Source organism: Hakea prostrata, chromosome 11, assembly GCF_041222555.1.
Source record: "Hakea prostrata isolate BN-2017 chromosome 11, UWA_Hpros_2, whole genome shotgun sequence".
NCBI lineage: Eukaryota > Viridiplantae > Streptophyta > Magnoliopsida > Proteales > Proteaceae > Hakea > Hakea prostrata.
This window is the reverse complement of record NC_142610.1, coordinates 24,757,371-24,772,619: the sequence shown is the minus strand read 5'-3', so window position 1 is coordinate 24,772,619 and position 15,249 is coordinate 24,757,371. Positions and strand designations below refer to the sequence as shown.

At 39.7% G+C, this 15,249-nt stretch overlaps 1 protein-coding gene across 2 annotated transcripts in view; it reads left to right on the top strand.

The window, feature by feature from the left end:
* Window positions 1–15,249, top strand: part of VPS54 — a 96,397-nt gene that overhangs the window by 65,418 nt on the left and 15,730 nt on the right. Inside the window, exons 15-18 of one of the 2 annotated variants that reach the window (XM_089139668.1) lie at window positions 1,784–1,945; window positions 2,112–2,179; window positions 5,671–5,751; window positions 5,859–6,120. In XM_089139668.1, the coding sequence (XP_088995794.1) occupies window positions 1,784–1,945; window positions 2,112–2,179; window positions 5,671–5,751; window positions 5,859–5,994 (447 nt within the window). In that variant the 3' untranslated portion in view covers window positions 5,995–6,120. The remainder of the gene's footprint in view (window positions 1–1,783; window positions 1,946–2,111; window positions 2,180–5,670; window positions 5,752–5,858; window positions 6,121–15,249) is intronic. The other variant, XM_089139669.1, reaches the window with a different exon arrangement.

Below are 15,249 nucleotides of genomic sequence, written 5' to 3'. Positions count from 1 at the left end.
ATTCTGCAAAATAGTTTCTTTTGGCCTCTGTTCGGCCCATTTTTGTTGGGTCCTGTCCCATTTAGCTTTGTTCTTGCTCTTTAGCTTTGTGAATTTTTGGGCTTGATGTATTTGCGTCTGTTTTTTTAATAAATTATTTATTCATCCAAAAAAAAGAAAGATGCCACTAGGGACTTAGTCTCTCTCCCTTCATAGAAAAAATAAAAAATGTTATCTTCAAGTGGGTGTTTGTTGTCAAACAAAATATGGATGGCACAATCAATAGGCAAAAAGCTCATTTTTCACTATAGGATCCACATAGACCTATTGCCTTGATTACCAAGATACGTTACCGCTCATGCAATAATGAACACGATGTGTGTCATCTTTTCATATGCGGTTAACCTAGATGGGAGCTGCAACAACTAGATATAAAGAGTGCACAAGAGATTGTAGAAAGAAGCTTATCTCAATGTCTCTACTGTTTTTGCCACTCTTATGGGATGGTGTACTGGTTGAAGCCCACCTTGTGTGGTTGAAAGCAGCCTCCATGGGCTTGGTTTGGAAGATTCCATAGGGCAATGGTCACATTTGGCTACAGCTTAATGCAATACTAAGACATCCTTTTTATTAAGCGGTTTGGATCAAGATTGCCATTCTTGCCATTTATGTTTGTGATATTGTAGTCTCAGGCAGCAACATCAAAGAGATTGCTCGACTAAAATTATGACATGGGAAGAAATTTGAAATCAAAGACCTTGGCACAATGAAGCATTTGATTGGCATTGTGGTTGTATCATCTCTCTCAAAGGAATTACACTGGATTTGCTATCTGTGATTTGCATGTTTGGATGTAAACGTTCTGGCATACCTCTTGAAGCAAATGCTCGTTTCTCTGGGTAAATGGATGACCCTGTGAATAAAGGCCTTTATCAAAAGTTAGTAAACAAGCTGATCTATCTGTTTCATACTCAGTTGAACAGCTCCTGTAGTTAGTATGGTCAGCCAATACAAGCATAACATACTTCCCTTTGGGATGCTATGATACGGATGTTATGGTATTTGAAGGCTGCCCATGCAAAGTTTTTTAACCCCTCTACGTGATTATCTTCGAGTGGAGGCATTCATTGACTTTGACTGGGCTAGTTCTCATGATGATTGACAATGAACTTCTGGTTAATACACTTTTTTGGTGTCAACTTGGTCACATGGCGGAGTAAGAAACAAACTACTGTTGGTTGTTCAAATGCTGAAGCTGTTTCATGTCACATTGTATTATTGAATTAATGGGTGTGGGGACCATTGCAAGACATGGGACTGCATACATTTTTATGTATGTTGGCATTCTAAGTTAACATATTTGGACTATCCATGTTTTGATTTTTAGGTTGATGCCCCATGGGTGTACCTGTTGCACGAGGCTCCACCCACTGGGGTCTAGGCATGATATAACAGGTGCAGCTTCACCCTGCTTTTGTAGATAGGCTGTTCCTCTCTTGAACCCATGACCATTTGGTCACATTGGAACATCCTAAATGGCTGCACAAAGGTTGCTCTCTAGATTGATTCCACATGATTTGAGGATATTATTTAAAAATATTTTAATTCATTTAACTTCCATTATAACTTATCAAACAAATAAATAAATAAGTTTTCTGTCACTTTCTTCTGTAAATATTTTCTCATGAGAATTCCAAATTTACTACAAATGTGTCAATGTATGTGGTTGATGGTTTGATTAAGCATGCTGGCAGTTCCAGTTATTCATATTGGAATTTCTTTCTTTCAACCGTTCAAATTGCAGGATTATAAGGTTCATCGTGATGAGATACATACGAAGTTAGTTCAGATAATGAGGGAAAGATTGCTAGTACATTTGCGTGACTTACGTCGAATTGTTGAGGGTTGGAATAGACCAGAGGACAATGATCTACAGCCCAGTCAGTTTGCTAAGTCTTTAACTAAGGTGCAGTGCTGTTTGTATTCTATGCCTTAATTTTTTCTCTTATTCTGTTTGATCTGTGTCAAACTTCTGTCTTGTCTTTTCTTTTTTGCTTTTTTTCTTTTTTTGGTTGTTGTGACCGGTGTTTAACCAGTTAGTCCTGATTGGCTGTTAAATTGTTTGTCTACAGGAAGTTGGCTTTCTTCAACGTGTCTTATCTCGTACTCTGCATGAAGCAGATGTTCAAGCAATTTTTAGGTGAGGCCTGAGATTAACTTCCCAGTGTGTACAAAGTAGTCATATAATATACATAGCTTACTGTTGTTATGTCCAGTGGACTATAATTTTCTCCTCTGTTTCATTTTTGTCATGAGATAGGCGCTTCTTCAATTAGAAAATTTAGAATGAGATTCCTTATGTAAATTTTTTTTTTTATCTGGGTCTAAATTGTGGGAGGAATATCCATCCCCCTTTGCTACTGTTGATGGACATCAAATTGCTGTCGTTGGAACTAAGGTTGATGTTGCCTCACATATCTGGTCCTGTACAGATGTCTGTTTTTTTATGAGGTTTCATCTTAGAGGTCCCATGATGCTATATAGGATTCAAAAGCCACCTCACTAGTCAGCCCACTCGATTTATTATTGGTAATATGGCATTGTTGTGATTTGCGAGGATTACTATGACTGGTGCCAGTGATTATTTTAGGTTGAACTTGACCACTTAGATGCCTATGGGACCACTGACACACTGCACACATCTAAGTCTTCCTTGTGGGAATACTACTTGGAGAAGTTTTGATTTTCATAGAAACTACTGAGAATTATTGATGGTGAGTCATTTTTCTACTATTTGGAGTGTGACTGCAAGCCTAAGTATTCTTATATATTTTCTTCTTATAATTCTCATATCATTTCCAGATTTTAAGCAATTTCTCAGCTAGATTCATCCAATCGCTTCACCGAACTCAACATTGGGAGAAAAAAATGAAACCAGACTTCAGGTTAAGGGCAAAGCTGTAATTTCCCTAGATTTGTGGCTGCTCAGGAAATTCCAGCAATTGGTAAAGGGGTTTTAGGGGTTTTAGAACAATTCAAGCCTGTTGAGAATGAAATTCAGATCTGAATTTTGTTGGACTTTGAAACTCAGATTTGAGATATGAATTTTAGGCAAACTAGGGTTTCGGCTAGAGTTGGGAGAGGGGCTAGGCTTGCTGTCTTACTGTTCAGAACTGAGAATGTGACTGATATATAAGTCAGAAGTTGAGGGACTGAGGTATATGCTATTAGGGTTTTCTGGGAATTTTCGAAAATCCTGCAAATCACTTGACGAAGATGAAGTGCAGGAAATTTTCAAACTCCAGAAATTGGGCTGCTTTGGGGAAACTAAGGTTAGGAATGATACCTAGAGGCTTCTGCGGTTCTAGTTTGGGTAGAAAGGGCTTGAACAGAGTTCAGAATTAGAGTTTCCTAATGGGGTTGGGATTTGACTGCCATGGGAGAGGAAGGGGCCTGCGGGTGCTAGCATAGGGGCTAGGTCTGCTAGGACTTGAAGAGAAACAGAGGGGAAGGGGCAGAGATGATTTGCGATGAGGTGGGGGGGGTTTTCTAGGTCAGACAAGAAGGGAGGGGGCTGGAAAATGCTACGGTTGATGGGGGAGGGGCCTCTAGGGTTTGCGCAAGAGAGGGGGAAGGGTGGGAAGGGCTGCGGACAGAAGAAAGAAGCTGGGAATGGGGTGGGGCTCTTGGACTTACTTGAATAATTGTTGGGGTTGCTGGTCTGATGCTTCTGAACTTGAAGGAATGCTTGAATGCTGGAAACGAAATTGAAAGCTTCAAAGACAACTGCAGGGTCCCACTCTTAGGAACCTTGCCAACACTCAGGCTATTAACTCAAATTCTTATTCATTAAATCTGAAAATAACAATGCATGAATAGGCTATTTATAGACTTAAATAATAGAGTCTAACTCTAACTAGGATCTCCTTATTGATAGGGTGCTATTACATATATAACAGGACTCTTCAACACTTAAAAGAGGAATCAAATTACCACAAGGTTACAACCCTTATATTGGAATCTCATTAAGACACTTTAAGCTACTTTTTAAGCACATGCTAATTAGATAACTTAAAACTAAAGAACCAACTCTTTCAAAATAACTCTAACTCAAAATAGAATTCTCCAAGCAAATCCTAAACTGACTCAAACTGACTCAATGAAATACTGAAATAATTCCCAAGTTAAAACTCAGAGGTAAGTTAAGGGCTAAATTTCCCAAAATACCCCTCTTACAGGATTCGGCCAGCCTATGGAGGCGTCTTGGATCTATTATGTGGGCTCCACTTAAGGTTTCGGCTAGGGGGTCATTGTGTTCATGTCACTAACCTAAAGCACAAGAAGACAGGAAGTTGTTCATCCTTTCAGAAATTTCCTTCGTTGCTGCAAGCACCATCTGGTCCATGTGGAATCTATGTTTTCTAGTTTTCTATTATTATCTACAGCCTATTCTTGGAGTTCTGGTCTCTGTGTATCATGTGATTATTCCATTGATTATGTTCGGACTTTAGTAAAGGGAAAGTTTAATGCCTAATGCTTACTTGATGATGCCTGCAACATAACATAATTTTACTACTCAAGCTCATCTGGAAAATAGTCACCAAACACAACTCTATTTGGGTTAATTGGGTGCACTCCTATTTTCTCAAATCTAACTCGTTCTGGACTGTCTCTTTCCCCTCTAATCCTTCATGGACCTGGAGGAAGCTTCTTCTTCTCCGTCCCAGAGCTCTCCCTACCATTACCACCCATATCTCTTATGGTTCCACTACTTCTTTTTGGCTAGATCTGTGGCATCTGATGGGAATCCTCCTCTCGCTCTTCCCTCCCCACACAATCTATGAAGCCCGCATATCCAAATCTACCCTTCTCGCGGAGTTTATCTCTAGAGGTTCCTAGGTAACTGGGTTCCATCCCCTCACCATAGTCTCACGCAAATCATCCCCCCCCCCCTCGTTTTTCCCCACCTCCATGATATTTTTATTTGGAACCCCTCCACTACCAAATCATTCACTACCTCCTCTGCTTGGAACCTTTTCCGCCACCCCTCCCCTCCCCCCCCTGGCCCCCATTGGTTTGGTTTAAAGATCACATTCCCCGTCACTCCCTCACCCTCTAGAGAGCCCTAAACCTAGCCCTACCTACCAAGACTTTCCTACTTTCCCGCCACATTCCTGTGAGCCAAAATTGTATCATGTGCTGGAATGGTATTGAGGACATTGAGCATTTGTTCTTTTCTTGCCCTTTATCTAGCGCTCTTTAGAGAAAAGCCCTTAGCTACATTTGGCCCCGGTCTGGCCGCTCATTTGGGGTTGTCCGTGACTAGTCTTGGATTTTGAGTAAATTTTCTGGTACCTCTAGTTGTGATCGGATTGGTAAGCTTGTCTTTGGTGCAACAGTCCACCATTGTGGTGGGAGCGAAATCTAGGCGCTGGACCTCCAAATCCCGCTCTATAGACACTATTTGGAATGCTATATAGTTTGAGGTTTCTTCTAGGATCTCTTACGCTCCCCATCCCCGGGTTGTTGATTCCCCAAGGAAACAGGCTCCTTGTTGTATCCTGAGGACTCAACTCCCAATTCCATACTCCTATTTGATCCTGTCTTTTGGATCCTTTGTAGTTTGCTTCTTCGTCTTTAATTGATTATTTATTCATCCCAAAAAACAAAACATAATTTTGCTACTTGCAGGCAAGTGGTTCAAATTTTCCATCATCAAATTTCAGAAGCATTTTCACAGTTGGAGATTACCACTCCTCAAGCAAAGAAACGGTATTGTGGCATAGTCTACATCATGTGGAATTCTGCCCCCTTTTTCCTAATCTTCTCTCCTTGTGTAAGTTTTAGCAGTACTAAAATCCAGTGTCCTGATGTTCCAGGCTACATCGAGATGTACAACATATTCTTGGATGCATTCGTTCATTGCCTTCTGATAGTAAAAGCATAGATGGTGTGCCAAATTCTGGGGAACTTGATAAATTCTTGGCACAAATGTTTGGAGCCGAAGCTGGCTGAATAATGTGTAAAATAGCAAAGCATTACATCTGCATGAAGACTAATGAAAGATGAAGGAAACATTTTGAGGGGCATGCAAGGAATGTAACTCTTTGGGCTACACTTCCTTTGTACAATGGAAGTAAGGTGATGTAATCTATGCCTTCATGCCTGTTTATATTTTTTTAGTAGTTCCAGTAGATACAGTACTAAGGAATGATGGGATGCTTCTCTTGCTTTTGCATTAATTAGACGATCTACTTTCGGTTTATTTTGTTGACTTTGTTGGTTGTGGTTGATATGTTTGTTTTCAATTCCTTCATATGCCACGTTGCTTGCACTTGTAAATCATTCTTGTTCTCTCAAAATATTCTGTTATATAGCAGAAACGAAAAGATTACTTGTTGGGTTATTTAGGACATAATCTAAATGATTTAAAATAAATAAAAATAACTTAAACAAAAAAAGTAAACTACATGTACTGTATTTCATTTAGTGGCTCTTGGTCGTACTTAGATAGTTAGATCTGTATAACTTATATGCCTTCTGAACATAGTTATGAAGGTGGCACCTAGGTGTTGCCAAGTGCCACACAATGTTTATATCAGTGTAGAATCTTGTATTGCACCTATATATGCTTAATATCTGTATTCCATTTGCTTACTAATTACGATATTATTCACGAATGAGCAAATACCCCCCCCCAAACCCCTGCAAAAAAAAAAAAAAAGAGAGAGAGAGACAAAATAAAATTTTGGATGTCCATCATAGTTGAATTTCTCTACCCTAATGAATGGGATCTTTCTCAAACCTCAAAATTCCATAAATCACACCCCATCCCCCCCCCCCCCCACTCCCCCCCAAAAAAAAAATACTGCACTCGTGCACTTAGAGGTCTTTTCTATGAAAAATAAAAAGAAGTCATCGGAGAATATGCAGCAAAAGAAACAAATATACCTGACAAAGAAAAAACAGTCTCTCTCACTGCTAACATGAGTATCGTGGCAGAAACTCAGCTACTTGAGGATTATCCCATCATTCTCTTCTGACGTCAGAACCTGATTCTTGGTCTACTTAATGCATCTTTTTCCAGTCCAAATCATCACAGGTCAGCACTCCATCTGTGCCAATTGACTTTTATTAGCAGCTCACAAAGCCAATTATCTGCTTCCATGTTTGTTTGTGAAAGCACTGCAATATCTTCCATACTATTCCATCCCTGTACTGTTTTAGGTCCCACTCATGCTGTGACACAAACCAAGTCACTTCACCTGTTTGAGCTTGCATGACCATGGCTGCCAAGTCGCTTTAAATCCATAGTCATTGCAGTTTTGCACGTCCAGCTCTCTTACTAGTTTTTTAAGTCAGCCTAATATTTGTTCAAACACCCAGGTATACTCGCTAAGCTTCAATGAGCCTTGTTGACTGTTGTTGTGTCTTGAAATAGCCCTCCTGCACCCGCACCTTGGGTTCCCTATTGAACGTCCACCAGTATTGAGAACCTTAACCATCCTAGGTGGGGCCTCGCCCACATCACTTGCCATCTTCTTTCTGCAAGCTAGTTTTATACACACTCCTATTTTCCTTGGCGGCATCAGGAAACTTGGAATAATAGTCCTATCACGAATTTTATACTCGTGCAAAGCCAGCTCCCTCGTGACATTTATTGTCTTTTGCATATATTTGGCTGAGCAGTCCCTTCGTATCTTGTAGCATTTCTTTCAAGCCACAGGAAGTAGGGTATCAAATAGTGAGTTCCATCAATGGTTGCATTGTTTCCAATTTCAAATACATGTAATAAGAATCTATAGGATCATAGTTCATTAAACTAAACTGTTTGATTACCCTGATCCTATGAACTGATTCATCTTCGAAATTACATGATTACTTAAGGATTTTTTTAGTCAAGGTTAGTTTGGAACAGTCCATGGATTTAACGTCAAACTGTGAAATCAAATAATTTCGTTCCTAGGCAAAATTATAACTCTATGTGATTCTTGATTTTGATGCAAATCATTAACAAAAGTAACCAAATGTGTATCAATGGATTTGAAATCCATGGAATCACATAACCAGATGTGCTATAAATGAAGCCGTTAAGTCATGCCATACCTAGTTCCGTGGACTTTTCTTTCCTCTCAAACCATTGCAACTTTTGCATCAAACTTCGTTGTTTGATGTAACCAGGATTGACACCCATAGGGGAAGGCATATATTGGGCCCACCCTGATCGGTGGCCCTACAAGGTGGCCAAACCCTAAAGGGCACAAAAGGGTCATTTTTTCTCCCTTTTGAAGCTCCAAATGGTTTTGGAAGTAATAAAATATTTTTAGGAGCCAATGTCTACTTTTTGTTTTTTATTTAAGTGGTTAGAATCGTAGTTTGATTAGGAGTGTTGGAGTCTTATTTTCAAGTTAGATTCCTTCTTAACGTAGGTAGCCTTATTTCAGTAATTTTATTCGTTTAGGAAATCTTTAAAACAAGAGCCTTTCTATTTTAGTCTAACTGTAAGAGGGAATCCTATCCTAAATAGATTCGATTCCCTTGTTAAGTCCAATGAGGTTTCTTATTTGTCTAGTATGATTTCCTTCAGTTGTAAGGCCTATATCACCTTTGGCCTCGGAGTTTCCTTTGTAGTTTGGGCTTGGCCCATGAATAACTGTTGTGGCTTAATAGGTGTTTGAAGGCAAAGAAGTTGTGGAAATAGGGTGAAAATGGGGTAGCAACTAGCAATTACAAAAAACAAGAGAAATCAGCAAATATAGGTCGAAACCAGGCAGGTTTCGATCAAGATAGTGGATTTTATAAGGAATAATTGACCGAAAATGGTCGAAACCTACCAATTTTGGTCAAAATTTCAGACCGTTAACATTGTAACAAAGCGAAATCCTGCATGTTTCATTTTGATTTTGAAAAATGTAGATATTTCGGTGGAAATTTGTTCTATGGTTGTAAGGCCATAAATAGAGCCACCCCCTTATAAACAAAACAGTTTCTTTTGAATGAATGAAGAATAGCATTGAAGGAAGACTTGAGTGGAGTCGTGGGTTCCCAAGAGTTACTGTTTTCTGCAATTTTCTAGCATCCTAAATCTTCAAGCTTGTGGCAGCCTAGAGACAGTCGATTTCCAGCAGCCATCGAGTGCCCTTCCATTCCTAAGTTCATTCTTCAAACTCCTATCACTGCCCCACCCTTATATAGTTTATTAAAATCCTACAATTCATCTTCCTCCCTTAAACCCTAGAACCCTAATTAATTCAAATCCCTGTATTTCCTTAACTATTCACCCAAAGCCCAAACTCTAATAACTTTCTCCTACCCCTCTCTACCTTCAACTTGAACCCTAACCCCAACCCCATCCTAAAAACCCTAGAAAAGTGTTGGTTGGTTCAGTTATAGTTGTGGTTTGGTCTTTTTTATTCCGTTTGTTATTTCTTATTCCCAGTAAGGTAATTATGTACTATTGTATTTTTCCATATCATTATAAATAAAGGGCTTGGCATCACATTGATCATTCAAGCCATTCAGTTCAGATTTTCTCTCCACATGGCATCAGAGCCAAAAATCGATTAACAATAAAAAACCTACACACTCTCTCTCTTCCTACCGCTGCCACCGCCCCTTTCTCTCTCTACTGCCACCTCCGCAACCCCCTCTCTTTTTATTACCGCTGCCGGTATTCTCTCTCTTTCTACAGCTGGCAGTAACCTTTCTGATTCAATTTTTTCCTCCTAGGGTAGCATCTATGAGGTGATTCTTTGGGAATCGATGTTGTCCCTTATCCTACCTCTATAAAAACCTAGATCTATTTGATTGTTGAAGTTCTGCGATTCCTACAACGTTTCAGTTACTTTGGAAGGTTGAAGAATGAAGAATAGTGGGTAGAGAAATCTGTGAAGACATGACAACAAACGACAGTACTGCTGCTCCAACTGGTTCTGAAACTCACCTTACTCTTACCCCTCTTTCGGTCAGGTTCGATGGATCCAATTATCTGATTTGGTCTCACTCGGCCTATCTAACTGTTGCTAGAAGAGGACTTATTGGCCACATTAAGGGCACCATGACCAAGCCTACAGCCACAGGCACACCTCAGAATAAGTGGATTTCAAACGACTCTCTAATTATGTCGTTTCTTCTGAATTCCATGCATCCAAATCTTGCCTGTGGATATTTATTGCTTGATACAGCAGCCTAGATCTGGAAGGCTACTAAAGAGACATATGGACAGTTAGGAAATGATGTGCAAATCTATGAATTACAGAAAAAACTCCATGAGACTGCAGAGAATGAATTGATTATGGGACAATATTATATTGAATTGAGATCTTTCTAGCAGGTCAATTCAGCTTTGTCAAATCTTCATCAGTGGCATTGTAGCTTAGGTCAACCCCTATAGGAACTCTAAGGAAGATTTTCCAGCCTTAAGTTTCATCTTGTAATAAGGAAGATTTTTTGGGTAAAGCTTGCATTTTTGCAAAGCAAACTCATTTCAGTTATTTACCTTCCAATGATAATAGAAGTTCAATTTCTTTTATGTTAATTCATACAAATGTGTGGGAACCTAGCAGACATGTGCCTATTACTGCCCATAGATACTTTGTCACATTTGTGAACTATCATTCTCGATCCACATGGATTTATCTTTTAAAACAAAAAAAAAAAAAAAAAAATTGAAGTTTTCAAATGTTTTAAAGATTTTCATAACATAATTAAGACTCAATTCGATGCCACTGTGAAAATGCTTTGCAGTGACAATGGAACCAAGTATGTTGAAGGAGAACTTCAAAGATACCTCTCTAACTCTAGCATAATACACTAAACCAGCTAATGTTGATACAACTGCCCAAAATTGGGTGGCTGAAACAAAGAAGAAGCATCTCTCTGAGATAGCTCGTTCCTTTATGATTGCCATGAATGTACCAAACCAATACTAAAGTTATGTTATACTCACAGCTGCCTACCTAATGAATAGGATGCCCAGTCAGATACTTGACTTTTAGTGTCCCAATGAAGTTCTTTAAAGAATCTCTTTGTTCATTATTGCTCCTAAAGTCTTTGGTTGTGTGTTGTGCCAGGGACCAACAATAGTAAGTTGGCACCCCAAGGCAGACGTTGCATATTTTTAGGGTACTCTACTGCTCAAAAGGGTTACAAGTGTTATCATCCTCCTTCCTAAAGGATAATTATGTCAATGGATGTGATTTTTTATGAGTCTAGTCACTATCATACACCTGTCTAAGGGGAGAGTCTAAGAGGAGAGGTGTACTGTCCTGATTTGAACACTCCTATCCCATGTATAGATCCATACACAACGACACAACAACCCTTAGAAGTTCAAGAAGAAATTCTTGACCAAGGAAAGCCTTTGGCCATCATACCTAAGGATACTAATTCTCCTACTCCCTCCTCTAAACCTTGTGAGGATCTTATTCGGGGGGAGACCACTCTTGTGGGGCACACTATTTAGATCTTCCAAAGACAGATTGACCAAATAAAAGTTGTGTAGACTTGTCAGAGGAAGAATCCCAATCGGCAACAGCAAGTAGAAAAAGTTGACATGTTACCACTTCAGTCTCCTACTTCAAATTCTAATTCAACCGTTTCCCCTGAGGTATCTTCTTCGGTTCTTCTGATCTTCCTATTGCTATTAGAAAATGAGTTAAGATCATGTACCCAACATCCTATAGCTAAGTATGTCTTGTATGGATTTTTGTCTGACTCTTACCGTGCTTTTATATCCTCTTTATTTAATGTATCTGTCCCAAAATATTGGCAGGAAGCCTATGCTGATAAAAGATGCAAGGCAGCAATGGTAGAGGAAATGCAGACGATGAAGAAAAATGATACTTGGGAGCTGGTCACTCTTCCTCCATGAAAAAAACCGGTGGGTTGTAAATGGGTGTTTGTGATTAGACAGAATATGGATGGTACCTCGTGGCTGCTTGCAATGCTACACCGTATCTGTCCCCCTCCTTTTTATCATCTTATGCACAATTTCCCTTAGCAGTTTCCGAACAAATAACAGCTGCCTTGGCTACAATTTTGTCTTCTGTCCAAACCATCCCACTGCAGGAGCCTTTTCTCAGATCACGTTCTAGGCTGATTTCATTATAAATTCCCTATTTACTTCAAATCTTCAATGGCAAATGTCTTGTCTTGTCCTTGTAATATTTATGTTGAAAATTTCTTCGATAACCACTTCTATGATTGGAGAGTGCACCTTTGGTAGCTCCCACGCACCGTCATTTATAAAGCCCGCTAGCCTTGCCTTAATCATGAAGTAGGGCTAGTAAAGCCTAGTACAATCTGAAATAGAGAAAGACCCACCCACTGATCAGGCCAAATTTTAGCGTTCATCCCAACCCTATGGCCCATCGTTGGCAGCTTTTAACATGCTTCCAGATTTTCTTTATCCTCTTGTAGGATCAAAGATGACAGACCCACTTCCTTTACACACACACACACACACACACACACACCCCACCCCCCCCCAAAAAAAAAAAAAAAACCCTAATATATCAACCTTGTGAAAGTGCTCACAATTGAGTTGTCATGCATGATTTTCCAAACCATTTATTACATGCAGGCACTAGGCATATTATACATCTCTCAATCTTCTCAAGCCTAGCCCACCTTCACTTTTCAATCAAATGATAGAATTTTGTTTGACAGTACTCTTCACCTCTTTGATATTCCCAGACAATAAAAAGTTGTGCATCCATGTTTCTTTCAGCTTTATTACTGGAAAGCTGATTTTGTGACTCTATCTAATACAAATGCTATGAAAGATGATTATTGACCAAACAAACTTCTTATAAATGAGCATGTAACAAACCCTGAATGTATAACCAATAGCCATGGTTTGAGATCTTAGTCTCGACAAGGATCTCGATCTCACCAGATATGACCACAACATAGATCATGGAAAGGATCTCGGACGACCCACCAAAGTACTAAATCAGGATCTTTCAAAAAATGGATTCTTATTCGAAGAATGCAGATCACACTAACCCATCAATTTTGGACGCAATTCAAGATTTCCCGTGGGAGGTATCAGGAAAAAATTGGAATGTGGCAGATATCAGTGGTTCGAGTCCACTTATCTCCAACCAATGAATTTAGCCGACACTGAGGTATATGATAGCACCCAATTTTTCCTATTCACGCAGTTTGAAAAAACCAAAAAACAATTCACTTTATCTCGACTATGGAAAAGTCGCTCCAACCAATGAATTTAGCCGACACTGAGGTATATGATAGCACCCAATTTTTCCTATTCACGCAGTTTGAAAAAACCAAAAAACAATTCACTTTATCTCGACTATGGAAAAGTCGCTTTTTAGTATAAGTTGTAAGAATTCACAGATTTCTTATGATCAATCTTCCTTGTTGCAAGCATATGCTTCTACAAATTATCACAAACTCAAGTTATTATTAAGCATCACTTCAAAGTCTTTGGTTAATCAGGTAACACTCGGATTGGGATTTGCAGTCCCTCACCTCACCACTCGACCATGCCGCCAAAATAATACAAAATAGATTATATGGAAATATTCTCTTTTCTTTTGGGTTGATTATAAATCTTACCCCTTTTTTATTTCTGATTGAATTTAGTTGAGTTCTTTTGATTGATGACAAAGACCAAGTTATCTCTTTTTCTACCTTCATATTAGACGGAGACCAAGTTCTCTTTTTCTACCATCGTATTGGGTTTCTCAATTTTGACTAATAAATGATTAGCCACAAAAGATTCTTTTGTTAAGGGAACGTGTCATAGTTAACTTCTCTCTTTTTCTTTTTTTACCTTGGTGTTGTAAAGACGAAGAATGATATTCAATTTTTTCTCCTATTTTATTTATTACGACGACGAAGAATCAAACTATCACTACATTTATTCCACCTAGGAATCAAGCAGCCTCCCCCACCCCCAAATACCCTAACTTTACTTCATATCCACGTGCGTCCCCGCCCTTTTACCTATTGTCCCTTTTTATCAATCGTAATGGGCCTCATCCCTCTTCTGGGCCCATTCCCTGCTCAAACCTTAACCCAATTAGCTCATCTGACCAACCCCTCATTCAACCAGTCCACTTGAACCCAATTATTCACTTAAAACCCCCAAGCCTTTGAGCCCTTACAACCCTTAATTCCATAGCCACTTCCCTCTAACCTAAACCCAATTAGCCTATTGGACCCATCCCACACTCAAACTAGCCCACCCAAACCCAATTAACCCTTTAACCCAGACTCCCTCCTCTCCCTTGCCAACATTTCCTCCCATTGACAACCGACTCCCCCCCCCCCCCTTTGCCCTCTACCTATCTATCTTGGCCTACACCCTTCAGAGGCTTTAGCCTCCCGCCCTGACTCCCTTTCTAGCCAATGACTTGTGTGAGATTTAATTTTCTTACAAAGCAAGGCAACATCATGGATCTCATTGAAACCTCCGAATCCACTCTTTTGGCCCTCCTAAAAACCCAGGTGTCTTATGACAACTCCAAAAAATTTCATGCTCCGTAGCTCCTTCCTAGTCGCTCCTTTCCAACTATGAATTTTGGTCGAATCTGGTTCTTGTGGTTCCGTTCCCTTTTCTCCCTCGATGCTCCACAAGCTTCTCCATCTCCTCATTTCCCTCCCTAACTCCCAATCCTCCTCTTTCCTCATAATTGTCTGTGCCCTCAACACCCGACAACATCCGACTCTAAAATACTCTCTTGACCTTTAGTCCTATCATTGACCCCCCACCCTAATACCCTCAATCATCCCCCTTGTTGCTTTTGCCTCTAAGCTCTGCAAGTTGGACTCAAGATTTAAAATGTCACAACAACTCTCGACGGAGCTCATCATTCTTTGCCACACGAGGAAAATTTCCTTTACTTGAAATCCCACATCAAGTGGTTGGATCTCAAAGTTTCTAATTTTTCCATCTTCCACCCTCCCTCAAAGCAATGGCTTAGAAAGTATCCCAAAGGGACAGAGCTATTGTGCGTGCCCACAAATCCAACTGTGCCTGTAGGCTTGATGAATTTGGTATGGGATTCGTTCACTCCAATTAGGACCTACAAGGATGATTTCCTTAAAGTTCCCCCCAACCCCCCCCCCCCCTTAAAAAAAATCAGCTCGGCCAAACTAACCAAACCTTTTTGTGCTTTATTCCTAGATCTAGTGGGGCACCCTCCATGGTAGACTTTCATACCCATCTCTCTCTGTAATCTCCTCTATAAATTCATTGTAAAAATCCTTGCAAACCGCATCCATCTTGTCTCTCTTTTG